The 16,271-nt window shown below is 42.0% G+C and overlaps 1 protein-coding gene across 3 annotated transcripts in view; it reads right to left on the bottom strand.

Moving 5' to 3' along the window:
* rnf150b (ring finger protein 150b) overlaps positions 1-16,271 on the bottom strand; it is a 25,676-nt gene extending 9,405 nt beyond the window's left edge. For 2 of the 3 annotated variants that reach the window (XM_060937763.1, XM_060937764.1), the window contains exons 1-4: positions 15,539-16,271; positions 6,534-6,784; positions 3,297-3,368; positions 1,845-1,927 (exon numbers count right to left, since the gene is read on the bottom strand). In XM_060937763.1, the coding sequence (XP_060793746.1) occupies positions 1,845-1,927; positions 3,297-3,368; positions 6,534-6,784; positions 15,539-15,989 (857 nt within the window). In that variant the 5' untranslated portion in view covers positions 15,990-16,271. The remainder of the gene's footprint in view (positions 1-1,844; positions 1,928-3,296; positions 3,369-6,533; positions 6,785-15,538) is intronic. The other variant, XM_060937765.1, reaches the window with a different exon arrangement.

Below are 16,271 nucleotides of genomic sequence, written 5' to 3'. Positions count from 1 at the left end.
GTACAGAGGAATGAGACTGTGTGTGTATTTTTTATATATATATATATATATATATATATATATATATATATATATATATATATATATATATATATACACACACACACGCACAGTGGTGCTTGAAAGTTTGTGAACCCTTTAGAATTTTCTATATTTCTGCAGAAATATGACCTAAAACATCATCAGATTTTCACACAAGTCTGAAAAGTAGATAAAGAGAACCCAGTTAAACAAATGAGACAAAAATATTATACTTGGTCGTTTATTTATTGAGGAAAATGATCCAATATTACATATCTGTGAGTGGCAAAAGTATGTGAACCTTTGCTTTCAGTATCTGGTGTGACCCCCTTGTGCAGCAATAACTGCAACTAAACGTTTGCGGTAACTGCTGATCAGTCCTGCACACCGGCTTGGAGGAATTTTAGCCCATTCCTCTGAACAAAACAGCTTCAACTCTGGGATGTTGGTGGGTTTCCTCACATGAACTGCTCACTTCAGGTCCTTCCACAACATTTGGATTGGATTAAGGTCAGGACTTTGACTTGGCCATTCCAAAACATTCACTTTATTCTTCTTTAACCATTCTTTGGTAGAACGACTTGTGTGCTTAGGGTCGTTGTCTTGCTGCATGACCCACCTTCTCTTGAGATTCAGTTCATGGACAGATGTCCTGACATTTTCCTTTAGAATTCACTGGTATAATTCAGAATTCATTGTTCCATCAATGATGGCAAGCCGTCCTGGCCCAGATGCAGCAAAACAGGCCCAAACCATGATACTACCACCACCATGTTTCACAGCTGGGATAAGGTTCTTATGCTGTAATGCAGTCGTTTCCTTTCTGCAAACATAATGCTTCTCATTTAAACCAAAATTCTATTTTGGTCTCATCCATCCACAGAACATTTTTCCAATAGCCTTCTGGCTTGTCCATGTGATCTTTAGCAAACTGCAGACAAGCAGCAATGTTCTTTTTGGAGAGCAGTGGCTTTCTCCTTGCAACTCTGCCATGCAGACCATTGTTGTTCAGTGTTCTCCTGATGGTGGACTCATGAACATTAACATTAGCCAATGTGAAAGAGGCCTTCAGTTGCTTAGAAGTTACCCTGGGGTCCTTTGTGACCTCGCCGACTATTACACGCCTTACTCTTGGAGTGATCATTGTTGGTCGACCACTCCTGGGGAGGGTAACAATGGTCTTGAATTTCCTCCATTTGTACACAATCTGTCTGACTGTGGATTGGTGGAGTCCAAACTCTTTAGAGATGGTTTTGTAACCTTTTCCAGCCTGATGAGCATCAACAACGCTTTTTCTGAGGTCCTCAGAAACCTCCTTTGTTCGTGCCATGATACATTTCCACAAACATGTGTTGTGAAGATCAGACTTTGATCGATCCCTGTTCTTTAAATAAAACAGGGTGCCCACTCACACCTGATTGCCATCCCAATTGATTGAAAACACCTGACTCTAATTTCACCTTCAAATTAACTGCTAATCCGAGAGGTTCACATACTTTTGCCACTCAAAGATATGTAATATTGGATTATTTTCCTCAGTAGATAAATGACCAAGTATAATATTTTTGTCTCATTTGTTTAACTGGGTTCTCTTTATCTACTTTTAGGACTTGTGTGAAAATCTGATGATGTTTTAAGTCATATTTATTCAGAAATATAGAAAATTCTAAAGGGTTCACAAACTTTCAAGCACCACTATATATATATATATATATATATATATATATATATATATATATATATATATATATATATATACATACACACACACACACACACACACACACACACACACGTGTGTTCATTCACTATCATGCCCTTACCTACAGGGGAGAATTCGCACCACATCATTAGGTTTGTAGCCCTCGATACACACAGCACAATTATCAAAGTCTGACTCTGTCTCCTGGAGAGGTTCTCACACACACACAGTTAATAAAAAATAAGAAAAAGAAAAAAAAAAAACAAACTGTAAAGTACCATTAACACCATGTCCTGCTTTACATTTCTCAAATATTTCATTGCCCCATATAAACTAGAAGGACACTTGGTAAAGTTCAGACCTCCGCCAAGCCACATCCAAAAAAAAAAAAAAATCCACTTGAACCTAGGGTAATACTAAAGCTGTACACTAAATTTACTTCATTTAGTTATGTTCTGGATCTGCATACATATCTGCATTTGCATCAAAATGTAATCATTTGTTCCTTGGCCCATGGCTCATCTTTCCTCCAAATTTCATCAAAATCCATTCACTACTTTGAGTTACATTGGGAATAGACAAACAGAGCCGAAAACATAACCTTCTCCAACAAAGTTGGTGGAAGTAATAACCTTTATGTATGAACACACAAACTTTATATTAAAAAAGAACAAAACAAAAAACCATTCACATTGGTGCAAAAGTTTGTACACCCCAGGACAAAATGAGTGCGTGCTCAAACTTTTGCACTGGGTACAGTTTATATAGTAATGTTTGCTCAATTCGGATATCAACGCTGTAGGATCTGTATATTGAGGTATTTCACCTGACGTCACAGGGTCACGTGACGCCCCGGTGTCCGCCATTTTGGACGGCAAGCTAGCTAATGTCAACATCATAGTACCTAGTATGTTGCTGTAGCAACGTTTACATTCAGTCATTTGGATGACTGTTAAAACCTTTCAGTCTCAAGTTTTTCCTTTACTGTATTTACTAGTTTACTGAGCCAGCCAGCCCCGGAGCGCTAGCTAGCCCCGGCCAGCCCCGGAGCGCTAGCTAGCCCCGGCCAGCCCCGGAGCGCTAGCTAGCCCCGGCCAGCCCCGGAGCGCGCTCAGTAAACTAGTAAATACAGTAAAGGAAAAAAAAAAAAAAAAACAACTTATAACGGGCCATGTCTCAACAGACTAAGAAGTTATTTCAATGACATTTAATAACATTTTGTTTATCCTGAGGACCGAAAGTAAATGAAAATGTGAACAAATCTTAGCTGTCAGTGAACAATCCTGGTGGAAGCAGGTAAACGTCGTTCTCCAAGCCTGCTAACCTCAATTTTTGCAAATACCTCTCCCTCTGCTCGCCCTGTAAATGCCCTACGTCGCTGGATAGTGAAGGTGTTTTCTGCATCTCGCTCCTTTTTCTTTTTATGTTTTTCGTTTGTCGCCTTCCTCGCGTTCAAACTGATTCGAGCCGTGCCGTCCAAAATGGCAGCATCACATGACTTAGTCACGTGAGTGAAATACCTCAATACACACACTGTGTGCGCGTGTGCGCGCGTGCGAGAGAGAGTTTTCACCTGGTCTCCTTTCCTGATGGTCCGTACTTGGAGCTGACTGATGGCCTTTTTAGCTGCATCACCAAGTCGCCGCTACACACACACACACACGCACACGACAGAAATTATTTTAAATCAGTTCATCAGAACACACCAGTCTCCCCCCCCCCCCCCCATCTCTCTCAGTTCATGGCTCTCTCTCTCTTTCCCCATTCTCTCGATCCATCGCTTTCTCCCTCCATGTCTCCTTCTCCGTTTTTCTTTTAGTCTTTCTCTGCCTCTCTCACTCCATCACTCTTCATGAATCTCCCTGTCTTTCTCTCACTCTTTTTCTTTCTCCATCTTTGTGTCTCTCTTTCTCTCTCTCTCTCTCTGTCCATCAGACAGCAGTCTTTGCACTAAACAGCTAACAGCCATCTATCACTGGTCTCTTATTTTCCCCCCTCGCACGCACACAGCTGTGAGAAGAAAGCAGAAGTAATAAAAGTGCAGCAGCAGGATCAGCCCCAATGGCCGACTTCTTTCCCCATCTCTCACTCAGCTCTGCATGTCTCAGCCTCGGAGCACACTTCACCATCCATAAACCAACATCGGGAGTGCAGACTGGGATCTGTACAGAACATTACAAGCAAACATGCTGCAGCCTGACTGCACTCTTTCCACATTACTCATAGCACTGACACTGCTGAACTAACCACACTGCTCACAAAAAAAAAAAAAAAAAAAAAAAACAAGAAGCCCACACCCCCCCAACATGTTTTTAATGCAATTCATACTTTACTGTTATCTTAATAGGTGTGAGAGAACATGCTGTTCTTGAGTGTGTGCACATCACATGTGTTTGTGTTTTTTTCTGATTGTGGTGTGTGCTTACCTGATAATACAAGTATTAGGTTAATGTTCACGTTTCAAGCCTTGTCATTCAATTCTGATTTTTTTGCTCCGATTAGATTTGCCTTTTCTTGACAATTTACATTCATAAGTGACCTGTATCTAAGTAATGTGAACGCATCGGTCCTCTAAAACAGTACACATGCGCACCTTAAAGGGATAGTTCGGGATTTTTGACATGAATCTGTATGGCATCCCCATCAATAGTGTCGTGCAAACACACTGACTTACCCCTGACAGCATCCTGTGAGTCCAATTCTTGTCCAGTTTTGGTCCAGATGAAAGTAGTCCGGCAAGTTTGTTGGGGTCACGAAAGTAAAACGTTTTTCGTCTCAAAACAGTATGTGTTCAAAAGAGTGATATATTTGCATCACAAAACCGTTGCCAAATAAAAAGTCAGACCTCGCAATCGCGTGGCACTATTTTCTCTCCCTTCTTATCACTGTGCGCTGCCGGCTTCATCCAGCTGCGGCTCCAGCTTCAAGGATAAGCTGGAGCCGCATAAGTAGGAGTCCCGGCGGGTGGTTTGTATTCGATTCGTTTATATCCCGACCTTGTCAGCTGTCAGATTTATGTTCATGGACCCGGTAAGCTGGTAAATAATATTTATTTATTTTTTCTTTACCAAATTATAAGACAAAACGAGAGCGCCCGAAAGGGAAAACCGAGCCGAGCCGCCTCACGGCTGTAATGCAAATTGCTTTCCTCCTCAGTATACAAGTGCGCTTCCATGGCAGGGAAAAAGAAACTACCACTGCTGCCTATGTAGTGCCCTCTCATCTCATCTCATTATCTCTAGCCGCTTTATCCTTCTACAGGGTCGCAGGCAAGCTGGAGCCCATCCCAGCTGACTACTTATACAAATAGGAGTCATTCAGGATTCAGCCATGTTTTTGCTCCGTGTCATGGCTGAATCCTGAATGACTCCTATTTGTATAAATAGGGCACTACATAGGCAGCAGTGGTAGTTTCTTTTTCCCTGCCATGGAAGCGCACTTGTATACTGAGGAGGAAAGCAATTTGCATTACAGCCGTGAGGCGGCTCGGCTCGGTTTTCCCTTTCCGGCGCTCTCGTTTTGTCTTAGAATTTGGTAAAGAAAAAAATAAATAAATATTATTTACCAGCTTACCGGGTCCATGAACATAAATCTGACAGCTGACAAGGTCGGGATATAAACGAATCGAATACAAACCACCCGCCGGGACTCCTACTTATGCGGCTCCAGCTTATCCTTGAAGCTGGAGCCGCAGCTGGATGAAGCCGGCAGCGCGCAGTGATAAGAAGGGAGAGAAAATAGTGCCAAGCGATTGCGAGGTCTGACTTTTTATTTGGTAACGGTTTTGTGATGCAAATATATCACTCTTTTGAACACATACTGTTTTGAGACGAAAAACGTTTTACTTTCGTGACCCCAACAAACTTGCCGGACTACTTTCGTCTGGACCAAAACTGGACAAGAACTGGACTCACAGGATGCTGTCAGGGGTAAGTCAGTGTGTTTGCACGACACTATTGATGGGGATGCCATACAGATTCATGTCAAAAATCCCGAACTATCCCTTTAATACACCTTTGCACAAATCATCTGCATCACCAACACACAAAAAAAATTATATATATATATATATATATTTCTTGTGAGACAACTAAATGGATGCATTGCATTTTGCTCTGGAGGACAGCAGGCAAAAAAGGCAGACAAAAAAAAAAAAAGCCACATGGCTAGCTTTTTCTGTTTTCGCAGCTATTGTCGCCGTCCTCCACTGATGTTTGTAGCTATCTTCCAAAACAGTGTATGATGGGATTGCAAGTGGATAAGACATGCTAATTATTTCCAACATGGAAAAATGGATAAATAATCACAAAAAACAGGCAGACATTCAGTTTCAGATTTCTTATGGATTTATTTTAGAAAGTCTCCAATAAATAAATATAAATAACAAAAAACACCCCAACACACCAGTTCAAGGCTGGATTAAAAAAGCTTCTGAAAGGGATACAATTGCACTGGAGTGACATCCTATTCTGTCATACACAATATAGTTGCGTTCAGAGTCCATCTATTTAATTTTCTGGCCCTGTTTAATCATAGCAGAAATGAACCTGGAAAATCGTTCAGCACCCCCCCCCAAAAAAAGCGAATTACCCTAAACGATTGATCCATAAAATGTTACAAATCGATCAAATCAGACAAATTGTACAAAACGATAAAACGATATTTTTGCACACTCCCATTTTGCCGTGCTGCTGGCGCTGGATGATGAAGACACTGCTCAACGCATTCATATAGGCAAAAAAGCCACATGAATTCAATCTGACTGTTCTCATTCATGTTGCATGGCCATATTTGTGGTGTGTGTATATACCTGGTTGCGATCTCTGGCGTTGGCATATCTGAACCTCTGGATGTAGTAGAAGACAAGCGATGCCAGCGAGATGATCATGAGGACAATGAAGGAGATGGAGACGAAGACGACGGATGTGCGGCTCACGTACTTCTGCAAGTTGCGTGTCCCGATGGTGATGTGCATGTTCACAGTCACGTTCTTCTCCAGCAACAGCACCAGCTCACGGCCTCTGTGCTCGGGGATCATGATCGCTACCACGTCACCTGTGCCTGAATGTGTGAGTGAGGGAGGAGGAAGAAAATGACAAAGTAGAAAGCACAGGAGAGAAAAAAAAATAAGGCCAAGGAAAGAAAAGTAAGAGAACACGAGAAATATTAAGTAAAAATAAAATTATGGGCAAAAATCAAAAACATTTTAGACCTCAAGTTTTCACACTGCAAAAACACAATAAAAATTAATAAAAATGTATTGAACATGCATTAGAAATAAAAATTAATAAAATTTACTGAACATGCATTAGAATGGTTCTTCTCGTTTTGCTTATTTGTACTTTATTTTTTTTTGAAAGATTACAAAAAACTTCAAGCTTGAAATTGTGTCTGGATAATAATGCCTAGAAATACAACCCCAAATCAGAAAAAGGCGGGACAGTATGGAAAATGCAAATAAAAATAAAGCAGTGATTTTTAAATCTACTACGACTTGCACTTCATTGTAGACAGTATGAACACAAGCTATTTCATGCTTTGTCTGGGCTACTTCATTTAGGGCTAGTAATGAGGCAAAACAATTAAATAATGATGTTATTTGAAACAAGTGACGTCAACAGATGATCTCATCTCATTATCTCTAGCCGCTTTATCCTTCTACAGGGTTGCAGGCAAGCTGGAGCCTATCCCAGCTGACTACGGGCGAAAGGCGGGGTACACCCTGGACAAGTCGCCAAGTCATCACAGGGCTGACACATAGACACAGACAACCATTCACACTCACATTCACACCTACGCTCAATTTAGAGTCACCAGTTAACCTAACCTGCATGTCTTTGGACTGTGGGGGAAACCGGAGCACCCGGAGGAAACCCACGCGGACACGGGGAGAACATGCAAACTCCACACAGAAAGGCCCTCGCCGGCCACGGGGCTCGAACCCAGGACCTTCTTGCTGTGAGGTGACAGCGCTAACCACTACACCACCGTGCTGCCCGTCAACAGACGATTGTAATCATAATCTTATATAAAATTGGTGGTGTCCAGGAAAGGCCTTGTGTTTCAGGAACAAAAGATGGGCCGAGGATCTCCAGTTTGTTGACAAATGTGCGAGAATTGCACTGAAATATTTAACAGCAGCAAGTTTATTATATTCACCAACCCAAGGACGCTTTACGGAGGAGTAATGGCACTACGAAAAAAAAAAACAAAAGAAGACATAACAGATTAGAGAGACAGAAAAGGAAAATAAAAATGACAATTAACATGAGCATAAACACAGCAGACTAGCTGTATTGCACTACAAAAAAAAAAAAAAATCAAAACGGATCAAATGAAGACGTAACCTCAGACACAGAGAAGGAAAAACAACAAAGTCAATAGTTAACATGGACAAAGACAGCAGACTAGCTCAAAACATTGAGGAAGAAAAAACACAGTCAGTGACCAGGAGAGGAGGGATAGCAGAGAGAGAAAAGAGATCAGGATTTAAGTGGAGTTTGGGAAGAGATGCACAAATCACAAAGGCTGTGAGGGAGAGAATTCTACAGCTTGGGGACTACAATCCTAAATGCCCTGGAACCCATGGTGGATAATTTAAATCTGGGAACAAAATGGACCAGAAGATGAAGATCTGAGACTGTGAATGGGAGAGTAGGATAGAAGTAGGTCCATCAGATGATATTGAGGAGCACAGGAAATGTTCCTCAAAGAAAGCTAAGAAAGGATTTGGGTATTTCACCCTCTATGGTGCATTTAATCATTAAACAATTCAAGGAATCTGGAAAAATTTCAGTGCATAAAAGGCAAGGGCGCAAGCCTAAGCTGAACACCCATGATCTCTGATCCCTCAGACAGCACTGCATCAAGAACGTCATTTATCTATAGACCCCTTTCACTGACGTCACCCGAAACCGGAAGTAAACAGACCCTGCGCCATTTTGGAAGATCAACAAACTCGTGATAAGGGGATAATAACGGCAGCGGTATGTGAACCCATGAGAATAAAGTGGAGTGGCAAACGACTTAAACAAACAAATCTGAGCTGTTTTATTTATGATTTATTGGCCCAACAGTAGACTTGAAAGAAACCTGTGTGAGACTTGGCAAAAAACTGTGGATATAATGGATAAGTCTGTGCATGATCTGCGGACACTTTGAGGTAAGCAAACACAAGAAATTCAGATTTAAAACATGATAAATTGGCCTCAAGTTGAAACTGTATGAGGAGCAAGCCTCCCAGACTTCTACAATTTAATAATAATAATAATAATAATAATAATAAAGGATGGTTTGGGGCTTGCTCGCTGCTGCCAGGTTGGTTGTTGAGTAGCCTGACTGTTTTTTTTTTTCTTGTGTGTGGTATCATTGTTGACGTGAGGTTGTTTTTTGAACATGCCAATGCGGACACGATTTCCCCTGATGAGTTATGACTTCAGACGCGATGCGTGTGTGGAGGTGTGGAGTCCGCGTAATATGTGCGCAAGATAGGCTTCTCATGTGTTTGGAGATCCGCGCTCCGAGACAAGCGCAAGGCTTCTCATGTGTTTGGAGATCCGCGCATCGAGACAAGTGCAAGCACACACCCCCAAGGGAAAAAAGGGGCCCCCCGAAAATATCGGCATAGTTCGAACACTGAGTGTAGGCACTGGGTGTAAACAACAAATAGTTTACAATGTCTGGGTAGCAAACAGATGGCAGAATTGGTGTCCGGTCCTCCTTATGTTTCCATTCTCCCTTGCCGCGAGTCTTATCATATGGGTCAAACCCATCAATCACAGCCAGTTTCTCCACATACCGTGCCCTTTCTGCAACTGGTAATGTACTCACATAACCAGAATTATCATCCATCGTGTCATTTTACTCTCGCTCGTACTTTGTTTTATATTGTGAGTGCATGTATTTGGTCTTCCAATATGGCGCCTAACAAAATCTCGCGGCGCGGTGACGTCATGTGAAAGGGGTCTATAGCTGATCTAACCACGTGGGCTCTGGATTACTTTGGCAAACCTTTGTCAAGCACAATACAGAGTTACATCCACAAATACCAGTTAAAACTATACTGTGCAAAAAGGAAGCCTTATGTTAACTGTGTCCAGAAGCACCACCGACTTCTCTGGGCTCAGAGGCATCTGGGATGGACCATCACACAGTGGAAATGTGTATTGTGGTCAGATGAATCAGTATTCCAGGTCTCTTTTTTTGGAAGAAATGGATGCCATGTGCTGTGAACCAAAGACGAAAAGGACCATCCAGACTGTTACCAGCAACAAGTCCAAGAGCCAGGGTCTGTCATGGTATGGTGTTGTGTCAATGCCCTTGGCAAAGGTAACTTACAATTCTGTGATGGCAGCATTAATGCAGAAAAGTACAGAGAGATTTTGAAGCAACATATGCTGCCTTCAAGACATCTTTTCCAGGGATATTTCAACAAGATGAAAAACCACATTCTGTACACATTACAAAGGCATGACTGAGGAAGAAGAGCCTCTGTCCACAATAGAGAATGGTGGCAAATTTTGAAATGAAAAACACGAAAACTACGATGACCCGTACTATTACACACCTTAAAGGAACAGTCCACTGTACTTCCATAATGAAATATGCTCTTATCTGAATTGAGACGAGCTGCTCCGTACCTCTCCGAGCTTTGCGCGACCTCCCAGTCAGTCAGACGCGCTGTCACTCCTGTTAGCAATGTAGCTAGGCTCAGTATGGCCAATGGTATTTTTTGGGGCTGTAGTTAGATGCGACCAAACTCTTCCACGTTTTTCCTGTTTACATAGGTTTATATGACCAGTGATATGAAACAAGTTCAGTTACACAAATTGAAACGTAGCGATTTTCTATGCTATGGAAAGTCCGCACTATAATGACAGGCGTACTAACACCTTCTGCGCGCTTCGACAGCGCATTGATACTGAGCTCCGTATCAATGCGCTGTCGAAGCGCGCAGGTGTTAGTACGCCTGTCATTATAGTGCGGACTTTCCATAGCATAGAAAATCGCTACGTTTCAATTTGTGTAACTGAACTTGTTTCATATCACTGGTCATATAAACCTATGTAAACAGGAAAAACGTGGAAGAGTTTGGTCGCATCTAACTACAGCCCCAAAAAATACCATTGGCCATACTGAGCCTAGCTACATTGCTAACAGGAGTGACAGCGCGTCTGACTGACTGGGAGGTCGCGCAAAGCTCGGAGAGGTACGGAGCAGCTCGTCTCAATTCAGATAAGAGCATATTTCATTATGGAAGTACGGTGGACTGTTCATTTAAGGCCTGTTTGCAAGAAGAATGGGACAAAAATAATGATTTAAATACTTCAGTTGGTGTCTTCAGTCCCAAAATATCTTTTAACTGTTGTGAGAAGGAAAGGCAACATTAAAGTGGTAAAGGCTTTACTGTCCCAAAAGTTTTTGAAATGTGTTGCAATAATCAAAATTAAAGATGTTTATTTTAAAAAAGTGTATAAAATAAATACAATAAAATGAGAGAGCACGGCAAAACATCAAATAATGTGCTGTTGTATTGTTTTGAGTGCAATACATGTCAAAGATTATTTACAAATGTTTGTTTTCAGCTCCAATTTCAACATACCGTCCCAACTTTTTCTAATTTGGAGTTGTAGGGTTAGCATTTTTATAATTGCAAAGAACTTGAAAAGATAAAGGTTAACGGTCTTGGATCCGTCAACAATTCTTTGGATGTGCCGGAACTTGAACTCACAACCTTCTGGTCACTAGGACAGAACCAGAATCACTGTTTTTAGTAAACACATCACTTCTTCAAACTGACTAAACACTCATATTGACCAAAATAACTGATCATAACATTCGTATTGATTATAAAGTACTACTATTGACTTTTAAAGCACTGAATGGTCTCGCACCACAGTACCTGAGTGAACTTCTGCTCCTCTATGACCCGCCACACCTACTTGGATCAAAAGGTGCAGGCTATCTGCTGGTACCTCGTATAGTGAAGGCTACATCAGGGGGCAGAGCCTTTTCTTACAAAGCCCCACAGTTATGGAACAGCCTTCCAAGTAGTGTTTGGGAATCAGACACAGTCTCAGTGTTTAAGTCTAGGCTGAAAACTTATCTGTTTAATCAAGCCTTTTGTTAATGTTGTTTATGAGGTAAAGGAGCAGATCTGGAGAGTCCTCAGACTCTCCAGATCTGAGTGTCAGAGTGTTTTGGTAAACTGGGATGTATGGATGCTGTCAGTCCCCACTCGCTTGCTCACTCGAATTTGTTGACGGTGTAGTGGCTGCTGCTTTATGTCCCGGGGCTCCCTCATGCCTGTGTTACCTTCTGGCTCTCCCCTTTTAGTTATGCTGTCATAGTTAGTTGCCAGAGTCCCTGCTTGTACTCAGTGCAACATGCATACTGTTCCTACTTATTCAGGTGACACTGGGCATACCAAACAACCTGTGTTTTCTCTCTTCCCCCCCCCCCCCAAAAAAAAATCTGTCCCTCTGAGTTACATGTCTGTCCTGGGATCGAGATGCTGACCTCTTCTGTTCCTCGGACCTGCCTGATCCATCCTGGTGCCCTGTGTCTGGTTGGAGTCTCATCACGTCGCTCCTGTGGAGGGCAGCTCCATGTGGACATTTGGGGGCCACGCCTGGAGGACGCTCTGGACTCTTGCAGTGGTGCTCTTGTGGCTGGGGACTGCAGTTGACTTGCTGACTACAGTTGTCGTGAACAGTTTTGCGCTCAGGTTTCCGTCAGTGGGGGGTTTATAGCGTCAATGAAGCTGACTTTGTTAGGACTGTTAATGTTATAGTCATGTTGTCTGTTGTTGTCCAAATGAGGCTGGGTTCCCTTTTGAGTCTGGTTCCTCTCGAGGTTTCTTCCTCATGTTGTCTGAGGGAGTTTTTCCTTGCCACCGTCGCCACAGGTATGCTCATTGGGGATAGGTTAGGGATAAAATTAGCTCATATTTTAAGTTGCTCAAATTCTGTAAATCTGCTTTGCGACAATGTTTATTGTTAAAAGCGCTATACAAATAAACTTGACTTGACTTAACATAGAGGAGGCTCTGATCCAGGATGAGCCAAGGGAATTCAGAGACGACATTACATCATCCTTCTGAGAACGCTGAATAAAAAAAATGGTATAAATCAAGCAGAACTTGTGTGGCAAGTTTTGCTTGTTTACATGTTCAGCTTCTATGTGAAGGCATTAGTCAGAGCCGAGACACAAATTTACAGCTGCAAGTTTTCCATTTCCAAAACAGGCAGCATACAGACACTAAACCGTTAAAATATTAATGAAAAAAAAAAAAGCTCAGAAATACCTTATCCATTTTACTCAAATGTATTTGATCAGCCAAAAGACATGAACTATGCATGTTATCCTAATGGTCGTTTCCCATCTTTTGAAGATTAGAGCTACCTGCTAATAGGCAATGAAAATTACGAGCAGTTTAATCAGCATCAGGCACTGGATTTACATGATCACTATAAATGAGGAGTTGGATTAGTAATATTATTTATTGAGCTACAGCTTCATAAAATATCAGAATAAAGTTTCATTTAGCAATGAAAACATAAATCAAGCTGTTCCAGATTCAAAATGGCCATCACTGCAGGGCTTTTTTTTATGCTATCTGATCTAGCAGCATACATTTTTAAAAATAACTGTCATACAGTATCGGATGAAACCACGCTAACTAGTCTATTTAAGCATTTTGAATAACTCAACATAGTTTGAGAAGAGTACATGGTGATTTTTCAGTAATTTTTGGTCTTAATCTTGTGCACATTGTTAGCTACAGTTTAACATTGCTACCTCAGTGAAACACCAAACAAGCAGATCGGTCATATTCCAGACATGTTGTAATACTTTGTGGAAAATAAACAAAAAGAGTGAGTAAATAAGAATAAATAAGAAATCGTATTCAATAAGAAAAAACATCAGATTTAAGTGCATTAGCACGGTTTATTTTTACCCCAGATTAAAAAAAAAAAAAAATCTATGCTAAAGGCTTCCCCCCCTTCAACTCATTTTGTACTCCCATAAACAACTCAGTACTTTATAACTTATGAACATACAAAAATTGTCAAAAGAAGAAACATTCTCCATAATTTACAAAATTCTCAATTCTCTAGCTAATTCCTGAGATTTTTATTTATTTATTTATTTATTTTTTACCATGACAACAGAAGTATTTCAGACACTTTGGTGTGCAGGTTGAACATGTATCGTTTTAAAATAGTCAATATTATTTTAAGAGCGCATATAAAAAGTTTAATATCCTAAATCTGTGGTGGATTTTTATTTATTTGGAGTTATGATATTTTTGTCTCAGGCGTGAATTAGCACTTTGCTAACATTTCTAATGTAGTTTATGATGAGCTCCCTTCTTAATAAATCATCAATCTTACAGTTTAGCCCGTGGCTAATGAGGACACGCACTAATAAAAAACAGCTTTTCAAACCACCAAGAGATTGAAATTAACAGTAAATCGAACAGCTTATACTTGTTTTTTGTGGACAAGTTTGATAGAATCAATAGCAAGTTAAACATTAAAGTAAAATCATGTTTCAATAATTATATGGTACAACAAGAGACTATTGAAAATGCAGACGATGTACAATTGCTGCTTTTTGACCAAATTGCAGATATTTTTTTCATTAATTTTTTTCTGAATATGTATCCTTTTTTGTTGCATTCTCCATTGCTGTACTCTACATCCTCTCCAAACTATTGATACGCCCACCGAGGTCACGGTTTGCACTGGAAAAACCAGCTATACAGGTGCATCTAAAAAAAAATTAGATGATCATGAAAAAGTCCAATATTTTCCATCAGCTATTTAAGAAAGTGAAAATTTAATGTTCTAGAAACATTAGACGTAAACTAAAACTTTAAGCATTTTTCTATTTCAATTTTGATAATTATAGCATACTGCACACACGCAAAAAAAAAAACAAAATATTCTAATATTTAATTTAGAGTTTGAGTAAACTGCAATTCAAACAGTATAAATACCATGTACCTCTCGGTCTAGTTCAGTACACACAACCACCAGCAAGTCAGCCGCGGCCCCCAAAGTCAGCAAGTCAGCCGCGGCCCCTAAAGTCAGCGGCGGCCCCCAAAGTCAGCAAGTCAGCCGCGGCCCCCAAAGTCAGCAAGTCAGCGGCGGCCCCCAAAGTCAGCCGCGGCCCCCAAAGTCAGCAAGTCAGCGGCGGCCCCCAAAGTCAGCCGCGGCCCCCAAAGTCAGCAAGTCAGCGGCGGCCCCCAAAGTCCCCAGCCACAAAAGCACCACTGCAAGAATCCTTTTGTGACACCCTTCCTTCATTCTTTTCAGCCTATATCTTCATTCTTCCTTTCCATTTCTTTCCTTATTCCTTACTGCCCTTTTCCTTTCCCAGATTTCTTCTCTTCCTCCTTTCTTTCATGACTTCTACCCTTTTGTTCCTTCTCTACTTTCTCATTCATTTCTTTACTGCTGTCTGTCTTTGCATCCACCTTACTTACTTCCTGGTTCTTCCCTTTCTCCTGTCGACATTTTGATAGATTTGTATTTCTTCCTTTAACATTCTTGCAATGGCTCTTAAGTTGTATTTCCTTCCCCTTTCTGTCTATTCTGTAGTTCTTTCCTCCTTCCCTCCCTGTACTTGTTTTCCTTTCTAGAGTAAACTGACCGGTATCTCTCTCTCTGACAGACAGCGCACACAGGCTCAGGTGAGGTGTCAGTGATCTTCTCCCAGCTGTTTGGTCACGCTGGCTGTAAACCGGTGCGTCCTGTTTCTGGTGTTGTTTTAAAGCGGAACATGTTGAACGGCTTGTTTGAGAATTACCTGAATGCGGCATGGTGATGGTCTCGTTAGCGTCGGAAGCCCCGACGTTAAAGATGACCACGGCGGAGGCGTTCTGTCCGGACGCGTGGCGGATTTTGTCCCTGAACGTGCAGTTTCCGCGCGTGACCAGGGCGATCCACGCGCTGGCTCGGTCGGGGACGGCGAAGCGCGTGTTGGGGTCGCAGGCGTAGCGCTCGCGCGCTGAAGCCGCCGTGGCGAGCAAGCCCTTGGCGTCGCGCTTGGGGGAGTGCTCTCCGTAGTGGCCGCACTCGCTCTTCTCGGTGCGCAGCTCCGCCGTAACCGGGTCCACGTACGTGACGCTGACGAAGGCCGTGTACCACTCCTCCTTCTCCGCCGCGAAGTCCAGGCACGGCGCGCGCACCGAGCACAGCGACACGAGCCACACAGCCAGCGCGAGGCCGCGGCATGCCTCCGTTACCGAGCGCCACATTCTCCCTTTGCTCTCGGGTGCAGAAGCGCGAGCGCGTCCACTCCTAACGCGAGTCCATGTTATGCTCTTGTGTGTCGCATTTCTAATAGCGCCCTGATCCCTACACACTAACCCCTACATCTGAATCACAACCACCGTGTGTTTGACAGATTTTAATAAACGGATTCACGAGTTTTGTTTGTCACAGTGCGCCTGCATTCCGTCACATAAACACCACCATAGTTTTGTCCCAAACCGACTCCGCGGTCCTGAACAACACCCCGGTGCATTGTGGGATTTCAT

This window comes from Neoarius graeffei, chromosome 13, assembly GCF_027579695.1.
Source record: "Neoarius graeffei isolate fNeoGra1 chromosome 13, fNeoGra1.pri, whole genome shotgun sequence".
Lineage (NCBI taxonomy): Eukaryota > Metazoa > Chordata > Actinopteri > Siluriformes > Ariidae > Neoarius > Neoarius graeffei.
This window is presented reverse-complemented; position numbering and strand designations above follow the sequence as displayed.